Here is a 15,025-nt window from a genome sequence, read left to right as displayed (position 1 = left end):
CTCTCTGCCCCTCGCCCGTTCATGCTCTGTCTCTCTCTGTCCCAAAAATAAATAAACGTTGAAAAAAAAAAAAAGAAAGAAAGGCCAGAGGCAGAAGTTAACATCCTAGCCTACTACTGGGAAGAAGTTACTCAGAAGCCCACCATTTGCGAGGTCTTAGTGACACAGTTATGCCTCTATTTATGCAGACCATGCTACGATGGGAGAAGAAAGGCCATTTGAACTCTACAGCTCATCTCACAGGGAGTTCTGCATCCTAACTCCTTATTTTTCCTAAATCCCATCCCAGCAAGTGTTTAAAATGAAATAGTAAATGTCTGCCAAGAGCAAACCTTTTTCTTTATAAAACAGAATTTCCGGACACTAACTTGCTATCATCATCCCCACTTAAAAAAACAAAAAACAAAAAAAAAAACCTCCTATTTTCTGGCTTCTGTTCCTTGACTGAGCTACAAATTTCTAAACAATGGGGACTGTGGTGTTTTAATGTAGTCCTATACAGTTCCAAGGGATAATTTTATGTGTTGATTCCTTATTCCTTCATTTGTTCATTTATTCATTCAATACGCATTTATGGAGCGCCTACCAGGAACTTACATTGTGCTAGCTTTTGGGGATACACAGTCAAGAAAAATGTAGTCCTGACTTTTAAAAAGCTCCTAGTGTGGCTGAGTTCACGAACCTCTACATTTGGAACATTCACTCCAAAAGAAAGGAGGATAGTAAACATTTTCCTTTTAGGAGAGGGAAGTGTTCCGACGTATGTTATATACCCAGTCAGCCTTATTTTCAGACCTGGAGTCAGTAAGGTTGTGTTAGCGGGTAAAGTCACCCTGTGTGTCTCCCGTGGTCAGAGCAAACTACTTACGGGGCACATTGCTCCTGAGCCCACAAGAGAAGAGCCTTCTTTGCAGACATCTGCCATCTTTCTTGGGCTTTGGAGCATTTCTTGGCTGGAGGACTTGAGGTAGGAGATGAGTCAGCCACACTCACACTGTCCAAGGAAGGTTGATTGTAATTGCAAGAAAGAGTCCGGGCAAGCTCTTCGATCTAAGGAACACATAATAATAGTCGACACATACAAATCAGAAGTTAAAAGCATTGAGGCTAAACCTTCAGCCAAAACAAGACCTGAAAGGAATCAGGTAGCAGTGAGAGCCTACTCATGGTGGAAAAAGCACCGGACAAATCCTTGAATAACAGCATTTGGAATCTCGGGCTACGCTTAGGCTTTCTTTCAGTGGACTTGGGTTGCTCCTGCCCTTGTTCAGGCATTTCATTCCACCGAGGGCAAGCCCCTATTCATCCCCCCAACATGCTTACAGAGCACTTCTCGGGTGCTCAACACCTGTCACTCTCAACTGAATTGACCTAAGCTGAGACCCTACTCTAGAGTGCCTTCCAAGAGACTGGGCCAGTTAGAACGCATCCTTGATTACAAACCAATAGGAAACAAAAACACATACAGAACAAAATAGTCAAATATATGAGTCCCAAAAAAGAAAAAAAAAAATTGCCATCAAATATGTAAAAAATCACCTCACTAGTCATTTAAGAAAGCAAAATGTATACAGCAAGAGGGACAGTTCCTTCATTTATAACACAGGCAAAAAATTTTTAAAGATAACATCTAGTGATGTTATCATCTAGTGAGAATGTGAGAAACTGGATTTTTCCATGTTGCTGGTAAACACAAAAATTCGTTCCGATTTTTTGGAGGCAGTAAGATAACACCTATGGAAAACTTTAAAAGACAAACCTACAAACATAGTAACATGTATTATTGAGAGAAGTGCACTTCTCTTAATAATTAATAGATTCTCCAGACAACCAGTAACAGTAGATGTGACCAACACAATTAATAAACCTGATCTGATTGGCATACTCCATTGTACCTCAAATGGCAGAATCAACATTCTTTTCAAATCCATATAAAATATTTACTAAAATTGAGCCATAAAACAAGTTTCAGCAGTTTTGAAGAACTGAAACCATTCAGATGGTATTCTCTGACCACAATGAAATTAAGCTAGAAATCAGTAACAAAGGTATAACAAACAAAATCCCCAACTATTTGGATATTCAGCGATAGAATGTTAGAGAACCCATAGGTCAAATAAGAAATCATAGTGAACATGAAATATTTTGGACAGAGCAATAATAAAAATACTGGATTCATAGATTAAACAATGCAAATTTTACCAATGCCAACTTTTTCCAACTTATACATTCAACGCAATCCTCATTAAAATTCCAACAGATTGTATGTAAATGAACAGGTTATTTATAAAACTCATATGAATATCAAACCAACATGCCGTGTACCTTAAACTTACACAATGGCAAATGCCAATTACATCTCAATTTAAAAAACTATATGAAAATGCAAATAGCAAGGAATAACCAAGATGATCCCAAAGAACAAGTTGGACACTATCAGATATCAAGACTTTTCTATATAACTATAGAAACAGACATACTATAGCATTGGTCAGCAGGGATAAACAATGGAACAGAACTGACAATCTGACAATGGAGCCACACATATATGGTTACTTGGTTTTTGAAGTTACTGACACTACAGGACAGTAGGAAAATGATGGTCTTTTCTTTTTTTTTTTTAAATTTTTTTTTTCAACGTTTATTTATTTTTGGGACAGAGAGAGACAGAGCATGAACGGGGGAGGGGCAGAGAGAGAGGGAGACACAGAATCGGAAACAGGCTCCAGGCCCTGAGCCATCAGCCCAGAGCCCGATGCGGGGCTCGAACTCACAGACCGCGAGATCGTGACCTGGCTGAAGTCGGACACTTAACCGACTGCGCCACCCAGGCGCCCCAATGATGGTCTTTTCAATACATGATGTTGGGTCAACTGGACAGCCACATGCAAAGAAAATTATCTTGACTGCTTTAACCTAACATGCTCAAAAAAAAATTCATTCTCGAAAGATTGTAGCTCTAAATGTAAAAATGCGAAACAATTAAGCTTTCAGAACTGTGCTGTCCAATACGATAGTCACTAGCCACATGTGGCTATTATTTAAGTTAAATAAATAAAATTTAAAATTTAGTTCCTCGGTCATACTAGCCACATTTCAAGTGTTCAATAGCCACAAGAGACCAGTGGCTACTGTTCTGTACGGTGCAGCTACAGATCATTACCATCATTGCAGAAACTCCCACTGGACAGAACTTTTCAAGAAAAGAGTGTAAGAGAATATCTCCAAGATGTTAGCAAAGGAAAAGATTTCTTTACAGGACATAGAACGTACTAGCCACCAAAAAAGGAAGTTGATAAAGTTGAACTACATTAAAATCATGAATGTCTATTCATTGAAAGATTGAGAAGGCAAGCCACAGAATCAGAGAAGATATCTGCAATTCATATACACTCAACAAAGGACTTGTATTGCATCCTTGCATCCAGATATAGATATAGATAGATATAGATATAGATACACACACACACATATATATAGCATTTATTTTTGAGAGACAGAGTGAGAGCATGTGAAGGGCAGAGAGAGAGAGAGAGAGAGAGAGAGAGAGAGAGAGAATCTGAAGCAGGCTCCAAGCTCTGAGCTGTCAGCACAGAGCCAGATGCAGGGTTCAAACCCACGAATTACGAGATCATGACCTGGGACAAAGTCAGACACAACCGACCGAGCCACCCAGGCGCCCCCAGAATGTATTGTAAAATTTCTATAAATCATTACACGCGATAGCACAGCTAAAATAAAAAAATTTTAATGTCAAGTATTTGCAGGGATTGGAGAAAGGATCTCCAAACTCTGTAACAGGGTAAATCAGGGCAACCATTTTGAAAAACTAACTGGCACTACCTACCAAAGCTGAAGATCACACGCCTTATGACCGAGCAAATCCACTCCTAGATATATATACGAGAGAAATGAGGGCTTGTACCACCAAAGGCAAATATACAAGAATGGGGCTAGCGGCTTTATTCGTAACAGCTGAAAACTGGCAACAAGAGAAATGCCCATCAATAGTGGAATAGTAAGTAAGCTCTGGCACAGTCACGCAGTGATACAGTCACACACAAGGAAAAAGAAAGAAATCCAGGCAATGATATTATAACCGTGACGTAACAGGACAGATGGACGGTAGTTACACTTGTGGTGAACACAGCAAAATGCATAAACTTGTCAAACCACAAAGTTCTACACCTGAAACTAAAGTAACTAATTGTGCGTTAACTATACTCAACAACAACAACAACAACGAAAGACCTACCGATGCAATGCACGCTTCAACAAGTTGAAACTCATAGATGATGTTAAGTGAAAGAAATCTAACACAAAAGAGTATACAGCATATGTAAGTCACTTCAGTTATAATCTCTTCATATGGAGGTAAAGATGCTAAGCTAAACAGCGATAGAGATCAAAGTGGTGGTTTCTTCAGGGAAGGGGGGTAAGGACTGGGAGAAATACATGGGAACTCTGGGATTCAGGCAATGTTTTCTATTTATATCTTGGGGGATGGTTACGTGGATGTATTTAATTGACAAGAATACATCCAGCTCTATATGTAAGATCTCTACCTTTTTCTCTACGTATGTTATACTTCAACAAAAGTTTATTTACATCAGTAAAGCGAAGCCAAAAAAAGCAAAACTTAAGGCCCAACAATTTTACTTCTAAGAATTTGGCCCATGGAACTAATGAAGATTGTACGCAAAAGTTTTACCCTGAGCGTAGTCTTTTTGGAATTGCTTATAATCATAAAACTATGAGCATTCTGCCTGTCCATTAATAAGATATAGCACTTTACAAGAGAACACCATGCCTCCATTAAAACACACATATAAATTCAGATAGATGTTCATTAGAACAGGTTGAAAAGTTTGGATAGCAGGACCATTCTGTTTAGGACATACAAACATAAACAAATATATATGTTCATTCCTACTGCATGTATCATGGAGACTGCACAGCAAATTATTTAGTGGTTATCACAGAGTGGTAGAATTATAGGTGATTCTATTTGCCTTTTATTACCTGTATTAAAATTTTTAATTATACTTCAAATATCCTGGAAAGTATGGAGGAAAAAAAATATAACAAATACCTACGAATTGTCAAATTTTAACATTTTACCACATTTGGTTCATGTTTTTTTAAAAAAATAAAACACTGATACAGTTTAAGCCTTCTGTCTTCCCCTCTGTGATTCCATTTCCTTCCTCTCCCAGAGGCAAAAAACACAATTCTAAACTTGGTTTTCATCATCCTCACGCATTTTATTTTACTACAACTTCAAACGTAGGTATCCAGAAATCATACACAGTTCTTATCTTACATGTTTTAAATCTTATACAAAGTACTTATGTTATTTTCTGGTTTTCATAAAATAACATTTGTTTCCCACATTATTTAAATTATTTTCAAAGTAATTATGGAGAGATACAACATGCAACTTTTTAGGTAACTGCAGAAAACCTGCACGAATTCGGAATCCCGGGTCTGGAAGAACATATTTATCAATCGTAAGTATCAGAAGGTCAGGACCGACAGTGTCTTTGTTGTTGTTTTCTTGGTGTCCTGGCACAAGAGCTAGAACGTAATAGGTGTTTACATTATTTGTGGAGTGAAATTCATCAAGGAGTCAGTCTGGGGACAGGACGAAATGCTGTGGGATTACTAGATTGAACAAGGGTCCTCGAAACTAGGAGATTCTACAAAGTTTAGTGGGTTGGTTCTCACAAATTGACTCCGGAAGCTTCCTCTCTTCTGCCAAAGTAAGTGAACAATAATACACAAAATTTGATCACGGCAGGTTCTAGTGACAGTGGTGCTGACACTGCAGATCATTCAAGATACCATAATTCCGCATTCAATTTGCAACTGCAAAATAACATCAGTGGCAAAGGTCCACCCGTCAAGGGTTAGAGTGTCCTTTTTCTGGAAGAAACTCAGGACTGAATCTTCTTGCATAACACTTATTTCATTCTGTAGTAATCAGAACAGAAATAACTTCCACACCACCACACTACTTACGTGAAAGTGCAGTATAATTGTCCAAATTAGGCCAAGAATGATGGACGGGTTTCCGTCTATAATATCAGTGACATGAATATTTATTAGCTTGATCTGGAAAAGAAGAAACACGGGTTCAAAGGAGAAAATATTTCATTGCATTAATTTCTCCTGTGAATCTTCCGATGAAATTCATACTCACTGATCGGTTTTTTAGGAATGTCAGGGCGTGTTCTATATTGATTCTACACTGAAAGGTATTAGATCCTTTGTCTCGAGGCTATGAAATTCAAGCAAAAGATATCACTTAGAAATATGAAAAAAAATTTTTAATCAATAAAAGGCTTTTAATGTCACTTAAAAAGCTCACCAACTGTTGTCCTGAGAGTACTTCTAGCAGGTCCAGGAGGACATGCCCCTTTTTAATGTCCGCAAATAGGTCTGACACAACCGAGGGAGGAGTGTGCTACAAAAGGTCACAAGAAAAACATTCATTCAAACTTTGGTCCAAAAACATAATACCTTTAGGATTCTCATCAATAAATGCGCTTTGTGTTTTCACAAAAGCTCAAATTCGGTAGTGATTTTTAAGTAACAGAATGAGAGTGATTTTTAAGTAACAGAATGAGAGAGAACACACAAAGTTCTATGTCAAAGCACGGTAAGAAAAGTAGTGAATTTAATTTATCTCATGGCAAATTTCCAGTAGCACCACACTCTGGTACCTTCGCTGAGAGCTGAAAACCTGTGCATAGAGGCGGCATTAAAGACATTCAAAAACGCCAACAGTGACCCATTTGGGGAGTAGATTACATTTATGGAGTAATCTGTTTATGAACTTACCCTTTTCAGAATTGCATTGTGCAGGGATGGGGAGCCTGTGAGAAGAGGCTTATTCATTTTATATCTAGGTTATTCCGGGCACTTGGCATCACCGAGAGGCAGGATGGCACAGTGATTAACAAGGCCTTGGGGCGCCTGGGTGGCTCAGTCAGTTAAGCATCCGACTCTTGATCTCAGCTCACATCATGATCTCACAGTTCATGAGTTCGAGCCCCTCACTGGGCTCTGCGCTAACAGCACACAGCCTGCTTGGGCTTCTGTCTCCCTCTCTCTCTGTCCCTCCCCCTCAAAATAAATAAATAAACATTTTTTAAAAATAAGAAAAAAAGGCCTCTGGGTCCACACTGCTGGGTTTGTATCCCAGCACTATCACTTATAAGTGGTGTGACAGTGCAACATTAGGCAAGTCACAGAACTTCTTTTTCCTTAGTTTCCTTGTTCTTTAAACAGGAATAATAGTCTCATGAGGATGTTGTAAAGTCATGTAAATGTGATGCAAATTCATTATATTTACCGAGCTTAGGACACTGTTTAACACATAACCCTCCATACATAGGTACGAATCATTATTACTATTATTATCACATTTGATAAAAGAGACTTGCTGCTTTCCCTGATCTCCCATATCCTTAGCAAAAGTGTCTCCTTTTTGTGTTGGGAAAGAATGACAAATACATCTAAACAAGATCACGGCGACTTCAGCACATTCTTTCAACCTTTTTGACACCTCCCCAGTACCATTTGGGGGACCCAAAGGGAGGGAGTAGGAGAAGCAATTTAAATATATTTATAGCTTTATTTGTTCTTTTTATCCTCACCTTTGCCAACTGTGAGTTTATCCAGCAGGTGAAGGTTTTCTTCTGAGTGTCTTCCTGCTCAGCTATTGAAAAGAGACAACAGCAGTTATAAAAAGCCTCAGAAACCCTTTTAAACTTATCAAAACCTCAAAGGTCTATCCTTCTGGGGATGTGTGTGTATTCCACAGTTTTACCAGCTTTCTAGGACTTGGTCTAGCTTTCGGATGTTTGCTCAAGAAGTGGTTTGGAAATAGCATGTTGATTATTTATTTATTTGTTTATTTATTTTATCACCGCAGGTTAGCTGACAAGAGACAATGATTTTTTTTTTCAACGTTTATTTATTTTTGGGACAGAGAGAGACAGAGCATGAATGGGGGAGGGGCAGAGAGAGAGGGAGACACAGAATCGGAAACAGGCTCCAGGCTCTGAGCCATCAGCCCAGAGCCCGACGCGGGGCTCGAACTCACGGACCGCGAGATCGTGACCTGGCTGAAGTCGGACGCTTAACCGACTGCGCCACCCAGGCGCCCCGAGACAATGATTTTTAATACTTTTTACTGACAAAAGAATTAAGTCCTCACATGGCCTTGACGGTCTTGTACAAGGAACTGTGAGGAGAGAGACTTCCCAACCCAAAGGCACTCTCAGTCTAAGCCAAAGCCATACGTATTTAAAGACAAACCCCATTCAAGAAAAAAAGAAAAAAGAAAAAGAAGGAGGTGCCTGGGTGGCCCAGTCTCTTGATTTCAGCTCCGGTCATGATCTCATGGTTGTGGGATCCAGCCCCGCGTCAGGCTCTGTGCTGACAGTGGAGACTGCTTAGGATTCTCTCTGTCTCTCTCTCTCTCTCTCTCTCTCTCTCTCTCTCTCTCAAAATAAATAAACATTTTTTTAAATAAATAAATAAACAGGGGCGCCTGGGTGGCTCAGTCAGTTGAGTGTCCGACTTCGACTCAGGCCATGATCTCACAGCTCGTGGGTTCGAGCCCCGCACCAGGCTCTGTGCTGACAGCTCAGAGCCTGGAGCCTGCTTCGGACTCTGTGTCTCCCTCTCTCTCTGCCCCTAACCCACTCACATTCTGTCTCTGTCTCTCTCAAAAATAAACATTAAAAAAAAAAAATCCTTTATAAATAAATAAATAAATAAATAAATAAATAAATAAGGGTGCCTGGGTGCCTCAGTTGGTTAAGCGTCTAACTCTGGGTTTCAGCTCAGGACATGATCTCACTGTCCATGAGTTCGAGCCTGCATCAGGCTCTACACTGACAGTGTGAAGCCTGCTTGGGACTCTCTCTCTCTCTCTCTCTCTTAAACCAAACAAAAATAAATGTAGCAAACAAACAAACAAATAAATAAAAGGTTCATAAAGTCATGAGCGGTTTAGTCTCGACAGAGTATTTATCATGGAGGATATATAGCCACTGAATTAACTGTAAATGAGCTGCAGTTAGAGTCAGAGACACCTGGGCTCAAGTCCTGCCTCTGTTACTAAGCAGCTGTGTGACATCAGTAATTTCCTTTGGGAATAAGGTAATAAGCACTCACCTCCAGAGACCGTTAAGGATTCACTTGAGAAGTGCCCACTTTTATTAGCAGGACAGGAGTCAAGGGCAAGATCTGAAACACTCAGGGTACGTCTTCCTGTCCTCACAGGGGCAGGGGCAGGCCCTACACCAACTCCAAGCTCCCCACTAGCCTTCTACCCCCTCAGCTCCTGCGGACATGTCAACTCCGCACTCAAGGGTTAGCCCTGCACACCAGGACTGAGTTTCCATTTCCCCAGATGTCCTCGCCCGGCTGGACAGGGACAAGTGTCAGCCCAGGCACTCACTCCTCCCTGGGCCCGATGTTCACAGCCCTGACACCACCATCTACCTCGAGGTCACCAGCTCTCATCCCAGTATGCCTCTTTTTCTGCTATGTCCAACAGCGCGCGCGCGCGCACACACACACACACACACACACACACACACACACACACTGCACACACTCTCCAGGCTGTCAGGTTCCCTTCCATTCTCTCACTCTGATGTCCTTAAGACTCTGCACACGCCCCAGTTTTTCTCATCACCCACCTCTTCTTAACTCGGGAGGCCCTTCCACTGGTGATGAACCTGTAGAACACCGTCAGCAAAGTCGCCAGTGTCCAAACCCTCTCGGACAGGTGTCTTCTCTCTGCTCTTGCTGAAATCTGACCCCCTCAAGTGCTGGCTCTGCTCTCTTATACCCCTTGCACCACGGGGTCCTTGCTCCTCACTTCCAGATCATTCTCCACTCTCTCTGTCCCCAAAGTGCTCCAGTCTTGACTCTCATGTCATCAGACCATCTCCACGGTCACAGTCATCTACTGACCTCTGTCATTCCTCGCCATTCCTCATTTAATTCCTTCCCCGCTGTCCTCTCTCCAACACAATTTCTCTTTCTTGGCAATTTCAGCATACAACTGAGGAAGCTCCTGGCCTCTCCATTTCTTCCGTTCTTCTTCTGCAACAAACTTGTCTTCTGCTCTGCTTCAACCACTCGCTGTCACGGTCATACCCCAGACCTCATCATTACTAATAACTGCAACTCCTGGAGGTCTCAATTTCAGGCATCTCATTTCTGAACAACAGCCCTTATCTTTTCAGTTCATTCTAGCGCCATTGATTCTGCCAGCTTTTCACTGTCCCTCGCTCCCACTGATATCCTACCTTTCATCCTCTTCCATTTTCAATTCCATGATCACTTCTTACAAACACCTCCTTGTGCCTTCTTGTGTGTTCCTGGCTCTTTATCACTACACTCCGCTCGCTCGTACCAACACCCATCCTCCTGAATGTGGCTGGAAGAAGATCTGTCCCTGTGCTGACTGGTCTCACCATGACGCCCAAGTAGGGCGTCTCTTCCTCGAACTTCCAACACCTCCTCTCCCATCCTCACTCTTCAGCTGAGACCCTGCTCCCAGAGCACATCCATTCCCTGTCCAATCCACCTATCAAAATGTCCCTGCCTCCAGCCTGTTAGCACGCCATGACCTGGCCTTTTCAGACCTAAAGCTGATCCCTTCACCCGTTCCCCAGATCCCATCCCTTTATGCCTGCTCGAGGACATTGCCTCCTTTCTCTCCTGTATCATCCTCTTCTCCCCCTCTCCCTTAGACCATTCCCATCAGTGTAGATCCAGGCTGTTAATTCACCACAAAAACAAAACCAAACCTCTCTGACCCCAGTTCCCACAAACTACTGCTTTACTTATCTGCCGCCCTTTATGACAAAACTCCTCAGACAGAGTCGCCCGTGTTCTCCAGGTCCCCTCCTCCTCACTCTCTCTTAACCGAACCCACACCAATCAGACCACGGCCATTCCTCCAAAACTGCTCCCTCATCAAGGGCACCATGAATTCAGGTCATCAATAACCACCTTCCAGTAGAACCAACGGTCGATTCTCAGCCTTCACCTTTCTGGACCCTACACTCTTGGTTTTCCTCCACCATCACAAGTCGGCTTCTCTCTTTCTCTCACACTTCATATCCAATGCCTCGGAGAATCCTCTTTGGTCTCCCTTCAGAATGTATTCAGGATATTACCGTTCTCACAACCTCTACCTGGAAGCCTGCACTAAATCCCTAGCAGGTCTCCCTCCTTCCAGCCTTGCCCTCTAAGTACCATTCTCAACGCAGCAGCCAGAGTGGTGCTACTAAAATGGTAACTCACACTCCTTTGCTCACAACCCTTAAGGGTTTCTCACTTCACTCCTGAAGATGGATGCAAGGCTTGGGGCGCCTGGGTGGCTCAGTCAGTCCAGCATCCAACTCTTGATTTAGGCTCAGGTCATGGTCTCACAGTTCATGAGTTCAAGCCCCGCTGGCAGCATGGAGCCTATTTGGGATTCTCTCCCTCTCCCTCTCTCTCTCTGACCCTCCCCTGCTTGCTCTCTCTCTCTCTTTCTCTCTCTCTCTCTCTCTCTCAAAATAAATAAATAAACTTAAAAAAAAAAGATGGGGTGCCTGGGCGGCTCAGTCGGTAAAACATCTGACTTCGGCTCAGGTCATGATCTCACACTCTGTGAGTTCCAGCCCCGCATCGGGCTGTGTGCTGACAGCTCAGAGCCTGGATCCTACTTCAGATTCTATATCTCCCTCTCTCTCTGCCCCTCCTCTCCTCACGTTCTGTCTCTCTTACTCTCAAAAATAAATAAACATTTAAAAAAAAATTTTTTTTTGAAGATGGCCGCAAGGCTGACCCCCACCCCCTCTGCTCATCCCTTTTTTTAAAACTTTTTTTTTTTTCAACGTTTATTTATTTTGGGGACAGAGAGAGACAGAGCATGAACGGGGGAGGGGCAGAGAGAGAGGGAGACACAGAATCGGAAACAGGCTCCAGGCTCCGGGCCATCAGCCCAGAGCCCGACGCGGGGCTCGAACTCCCGGACCGCGAGATCGTGACCTGGCTGAAGTCGGACGCTTAACCGACTGCGCCACCCAGGCGCCCCTGCTCATCCCTTTTTTTAAAAAAAAAAAAAAAAAATTTTTTAAGTTTATTTCTTTTTGACAGAGACAGAGTGTGAGCCTGAGACGCAGAATCCGAAGCGGGCTCCAGGCTCCGAGCTGTCAGCACAGGACCCGATGCGGGGCTTGAACTCACAAACTGTGAGATCATGACCTGGGTCGAAGTCGGATGCTTAACCGACTGAGCCACCCAGGCGCCCCTCTTGCTCATTCCACTCCAGACTCTCTCGGCCTCCCCGTTTTTCTCGAACTCCCTAGAAACGATCCTACATTAGGGCTTCGCCCTAACCATCCTTTCTTCCAGGAGTGCTCTTACTACACATATCTCCGCAAGCCTACTTCCCATCCTATTTGAGGCTGTAACACCTCCAGTCCTGCTTCCCTTTGTTTGCTCTGTTTTTTTCTAGCACTTACCACCTTTAAACATCCTACCTAAGTTACGTATGTAGTGTGTTTATTGTTTAACGTCTTGCTCTTCTCCCACCAGAAGCAGAGCACCACATAGACAAAGATGTTTTGTCTGTGACCTATTCCAGGTGCCTAGAGGAACCTGGCCCAGAAGGACTCTAAAGAAAACATTTGCTACAAGAATAATAATATAACAATAACAATAACTTAATTAGTGATATTAAACCGATTAAAATTAATGAATAATAAAACTAAATCATAAGTGTGAAAAAGAACCACATAACTAAATTTAAATGAATAAAAAACAAGTTTTCTAATCATTTTACTGTTATATTTGATTTACTATATTGACAAGGTCAAATCTACCATTATGCGTTTATATTCCTTTTCTAAAAAATTACCTGATCTATCTTCTAATACACTGTTCTTCTTTGACTCCCTTCCACTCTGCTTAATTAATCTCTAGCCACCACAGTTATATCAGACTGAAACTGTTGACATGACATCTAATTAGAATTCCTAAAAATATTTTAATCTAGGGGCCCCTGGGTGGCTCAGTCGGTTAAGCATCTGACTTTGGCTTAGGTCATGATCTCTTGGTTCGTGAGTTCAAGCTCCATGATGGGCTCTGTGCCCCTCTTGCAGCTCAGAGCCTGCAGCCTGCTTCAGATTCTGTGTCTCCCTCTCTCTCTGTCCCTCCTGGCCCGCCCTCTCTCTCTCTCTCTCTCTCTCTCAAAAATAAATAAACATAAAAAAAATTTTCATAAAATAATTAAGAAAAATTTTTAATCTGATGAGAGTTCAGGTTGAGGAACTGAAGAGAATCTGAGTAAATGTATCTTCAGGCGTTTATAAGCACGGCTGATTAGAGATTAAAGATGCACTTAGCCTGGCTGGATTTTTTTCTTATCTTTTTTAATCCATTTCATTTTTCTGTATTACCAACTTAAATTAGGTATAGCCCAGTGATTTACAAAGTACAGGGTGCTTAGTAATTGTTAGCTGAAATGAACTGAGTCCTGGCAAGCCAAGTGGATAGTTTAGGCTTTTGAGAGTTATTTGTTTCATATAAATTTCACTTAGCAAAAGAATTACAAAGAACCACAATTTTGTCCTATAATTCAAAATGTTATGCAATCTTCTAGAGTCTTTGATACGTTTTCATTGCTTTTTCTCCTAGTATAAGTAGATGATACAACATTTTTAAACATAGATATTAAACACTTAAACATGTTAAAGAGTATCAGTAGATGCTAGGACTATATTTTTAAACATATAAAAAATTTCTAAACATATGTTTGAACATTAAACATTCAAACGAAAATTGTATTGGAGGCTAATTTTGCTCAACAGAAAAAAACTAGAGAACAGCTTTTTATGATTCCAGGATCAAGTTACCTGCACACAATGCACATTAATCAAGGTCACGGATAAAAGCGGGGAGGGACCTATCCATTATTATAACAATAAAGCAGAAATCCAATTCAAAACCAAAACAAACAAAAAAACCAAAGATGACTCTCTTCCTATCCTTAAGGGACCAAGAGAGATCTTTCTTTCTAGGTGATAAAGTGTGAAAAAGAAACTAATCAGGCACACTGGTAGGTGCAGGAGATAAGAGTCCGCACTTCCTTCAAGAGAGTTACATGGCGGAGAAGGACGAGGACATTTCTGGAAGGCAGATAAAATAATCTTGGAAGGGGTAAACCTCTGGCACAAAACTGAGTGCAGAAAGAACTTGATATTCCCGAAGAGTTTTAGTATTCCACATCCACCTGGAAACCTCAGTCATTCCCAACTCCTTCCAGGTAATAGAAGAGGGTCATTTCATTTGCGTGTGATATTGGACAAAAAGGGTCTTGGATGTCCTAAGCGAACTGAGGAATGAATTTTCCTAGGCTGAGAAAAGAGGCTGTGAAACCACGGCTCTAACTGTCTCATTCAAATTGGGAGCACTTCATCTAATCCGAAGTTGGACTGACATATATATCCCGAAAGGGACATAAACTGAAAATCATCAAAATGTTTCCAATGAAAACCCTAAGTTATTCCTGTCCTAATTTGATAAAATCTAATAGAAACCTGGGGGGAAACAATAAGAGAAGCAGTCAGACCAAATCCCCACCGGTCCTCTCCAGTTAGCAAAGGAAACGGAGCACAAATGAGATCTTCAGAAAAGGATTTAGAAAAGAAACTTCATGGCTTTTAACTAACTCATTGTCCAAATTTACAGAACACCTCATCATCCTAGAAATCAGAACCCTTCAAATGCAACAAGGACCCTTTGCTTAACAGCAAACAAAGATGTCCCGAGGACAATTAAACACCTTTGTAATGGCTGAATTAAATGGTTTAGTACGTGCCATTTTATTTATCCCTTGACACACTTTTCTCACATTTTCTTACTGCCTTATCCCTGAAAAGCGGTATTAATTCAGCAGGAACCAGAGCCAAATAACTCACCCTATGGCAGGATAACTAGTCAT

The 15,025-nt window shown here is 41.6% G+C and overlaps 1 protein-coding gene across 11 annotated transcripts in view; it reads right to left on the bottom strand.

Annotated features, from left to right (window-relative positions):
- Positions 1 to 15,025, bottom strand: part of SYNE2 (spectrin repeat containing nuclear envelope protein 2) — a 342,533-nt gene that overhangs the window by 251,819 nt on the left and 75,689 nt on the right. For all 11 annotated transcript variants that reach the window (XM_047864572.1, XM_047864571.1, XM_047864576.1 and 8 more), the window contains exons 3-7: positions 7,662 to 7,723; positions 6,371 to 6,466; positions 6,203 to 6,280; positions 6,022 to 6,114; positions 869 to 1,050 (exon numbers count right to left, since the gene is read on the bottom strand). In XM_047864572.1, coding sequence (XP_047720528.1) covers positions 869 to 1,050; positions 6,022 to 6,114; positions 6,203 to 6,280; positions 6,371 to 6,466; positions 7,662 to 7,723 — 511 coding nt within the window. The remainder of the gene's footprint in view (positions 1 to 868; positions 1,051 to 6,021; positions 6,115 to 6,202; positions 6,281 to 6,370; positions 6,467 to 7,661; positions 7,724 to 15,025) is intronic.

Source organism: Prionailurus viverrinus, chromosome B3 (assembly GCF_022837055.1).
Source record: "Prionailurus viverrinus isolate Anna chromosome B3, UM_Priviv_1.0, whole genome shotgun sequence".
Lineage (NCBI taxonomy): Eukaryota > Metazoa > Chordata > Mammalia > Carnivora > Felidae > Prionailurus > Prionailurus viverrinus.
This window is presented reverse-complemented; position numbering and strand designations above follow the sequence as displayed.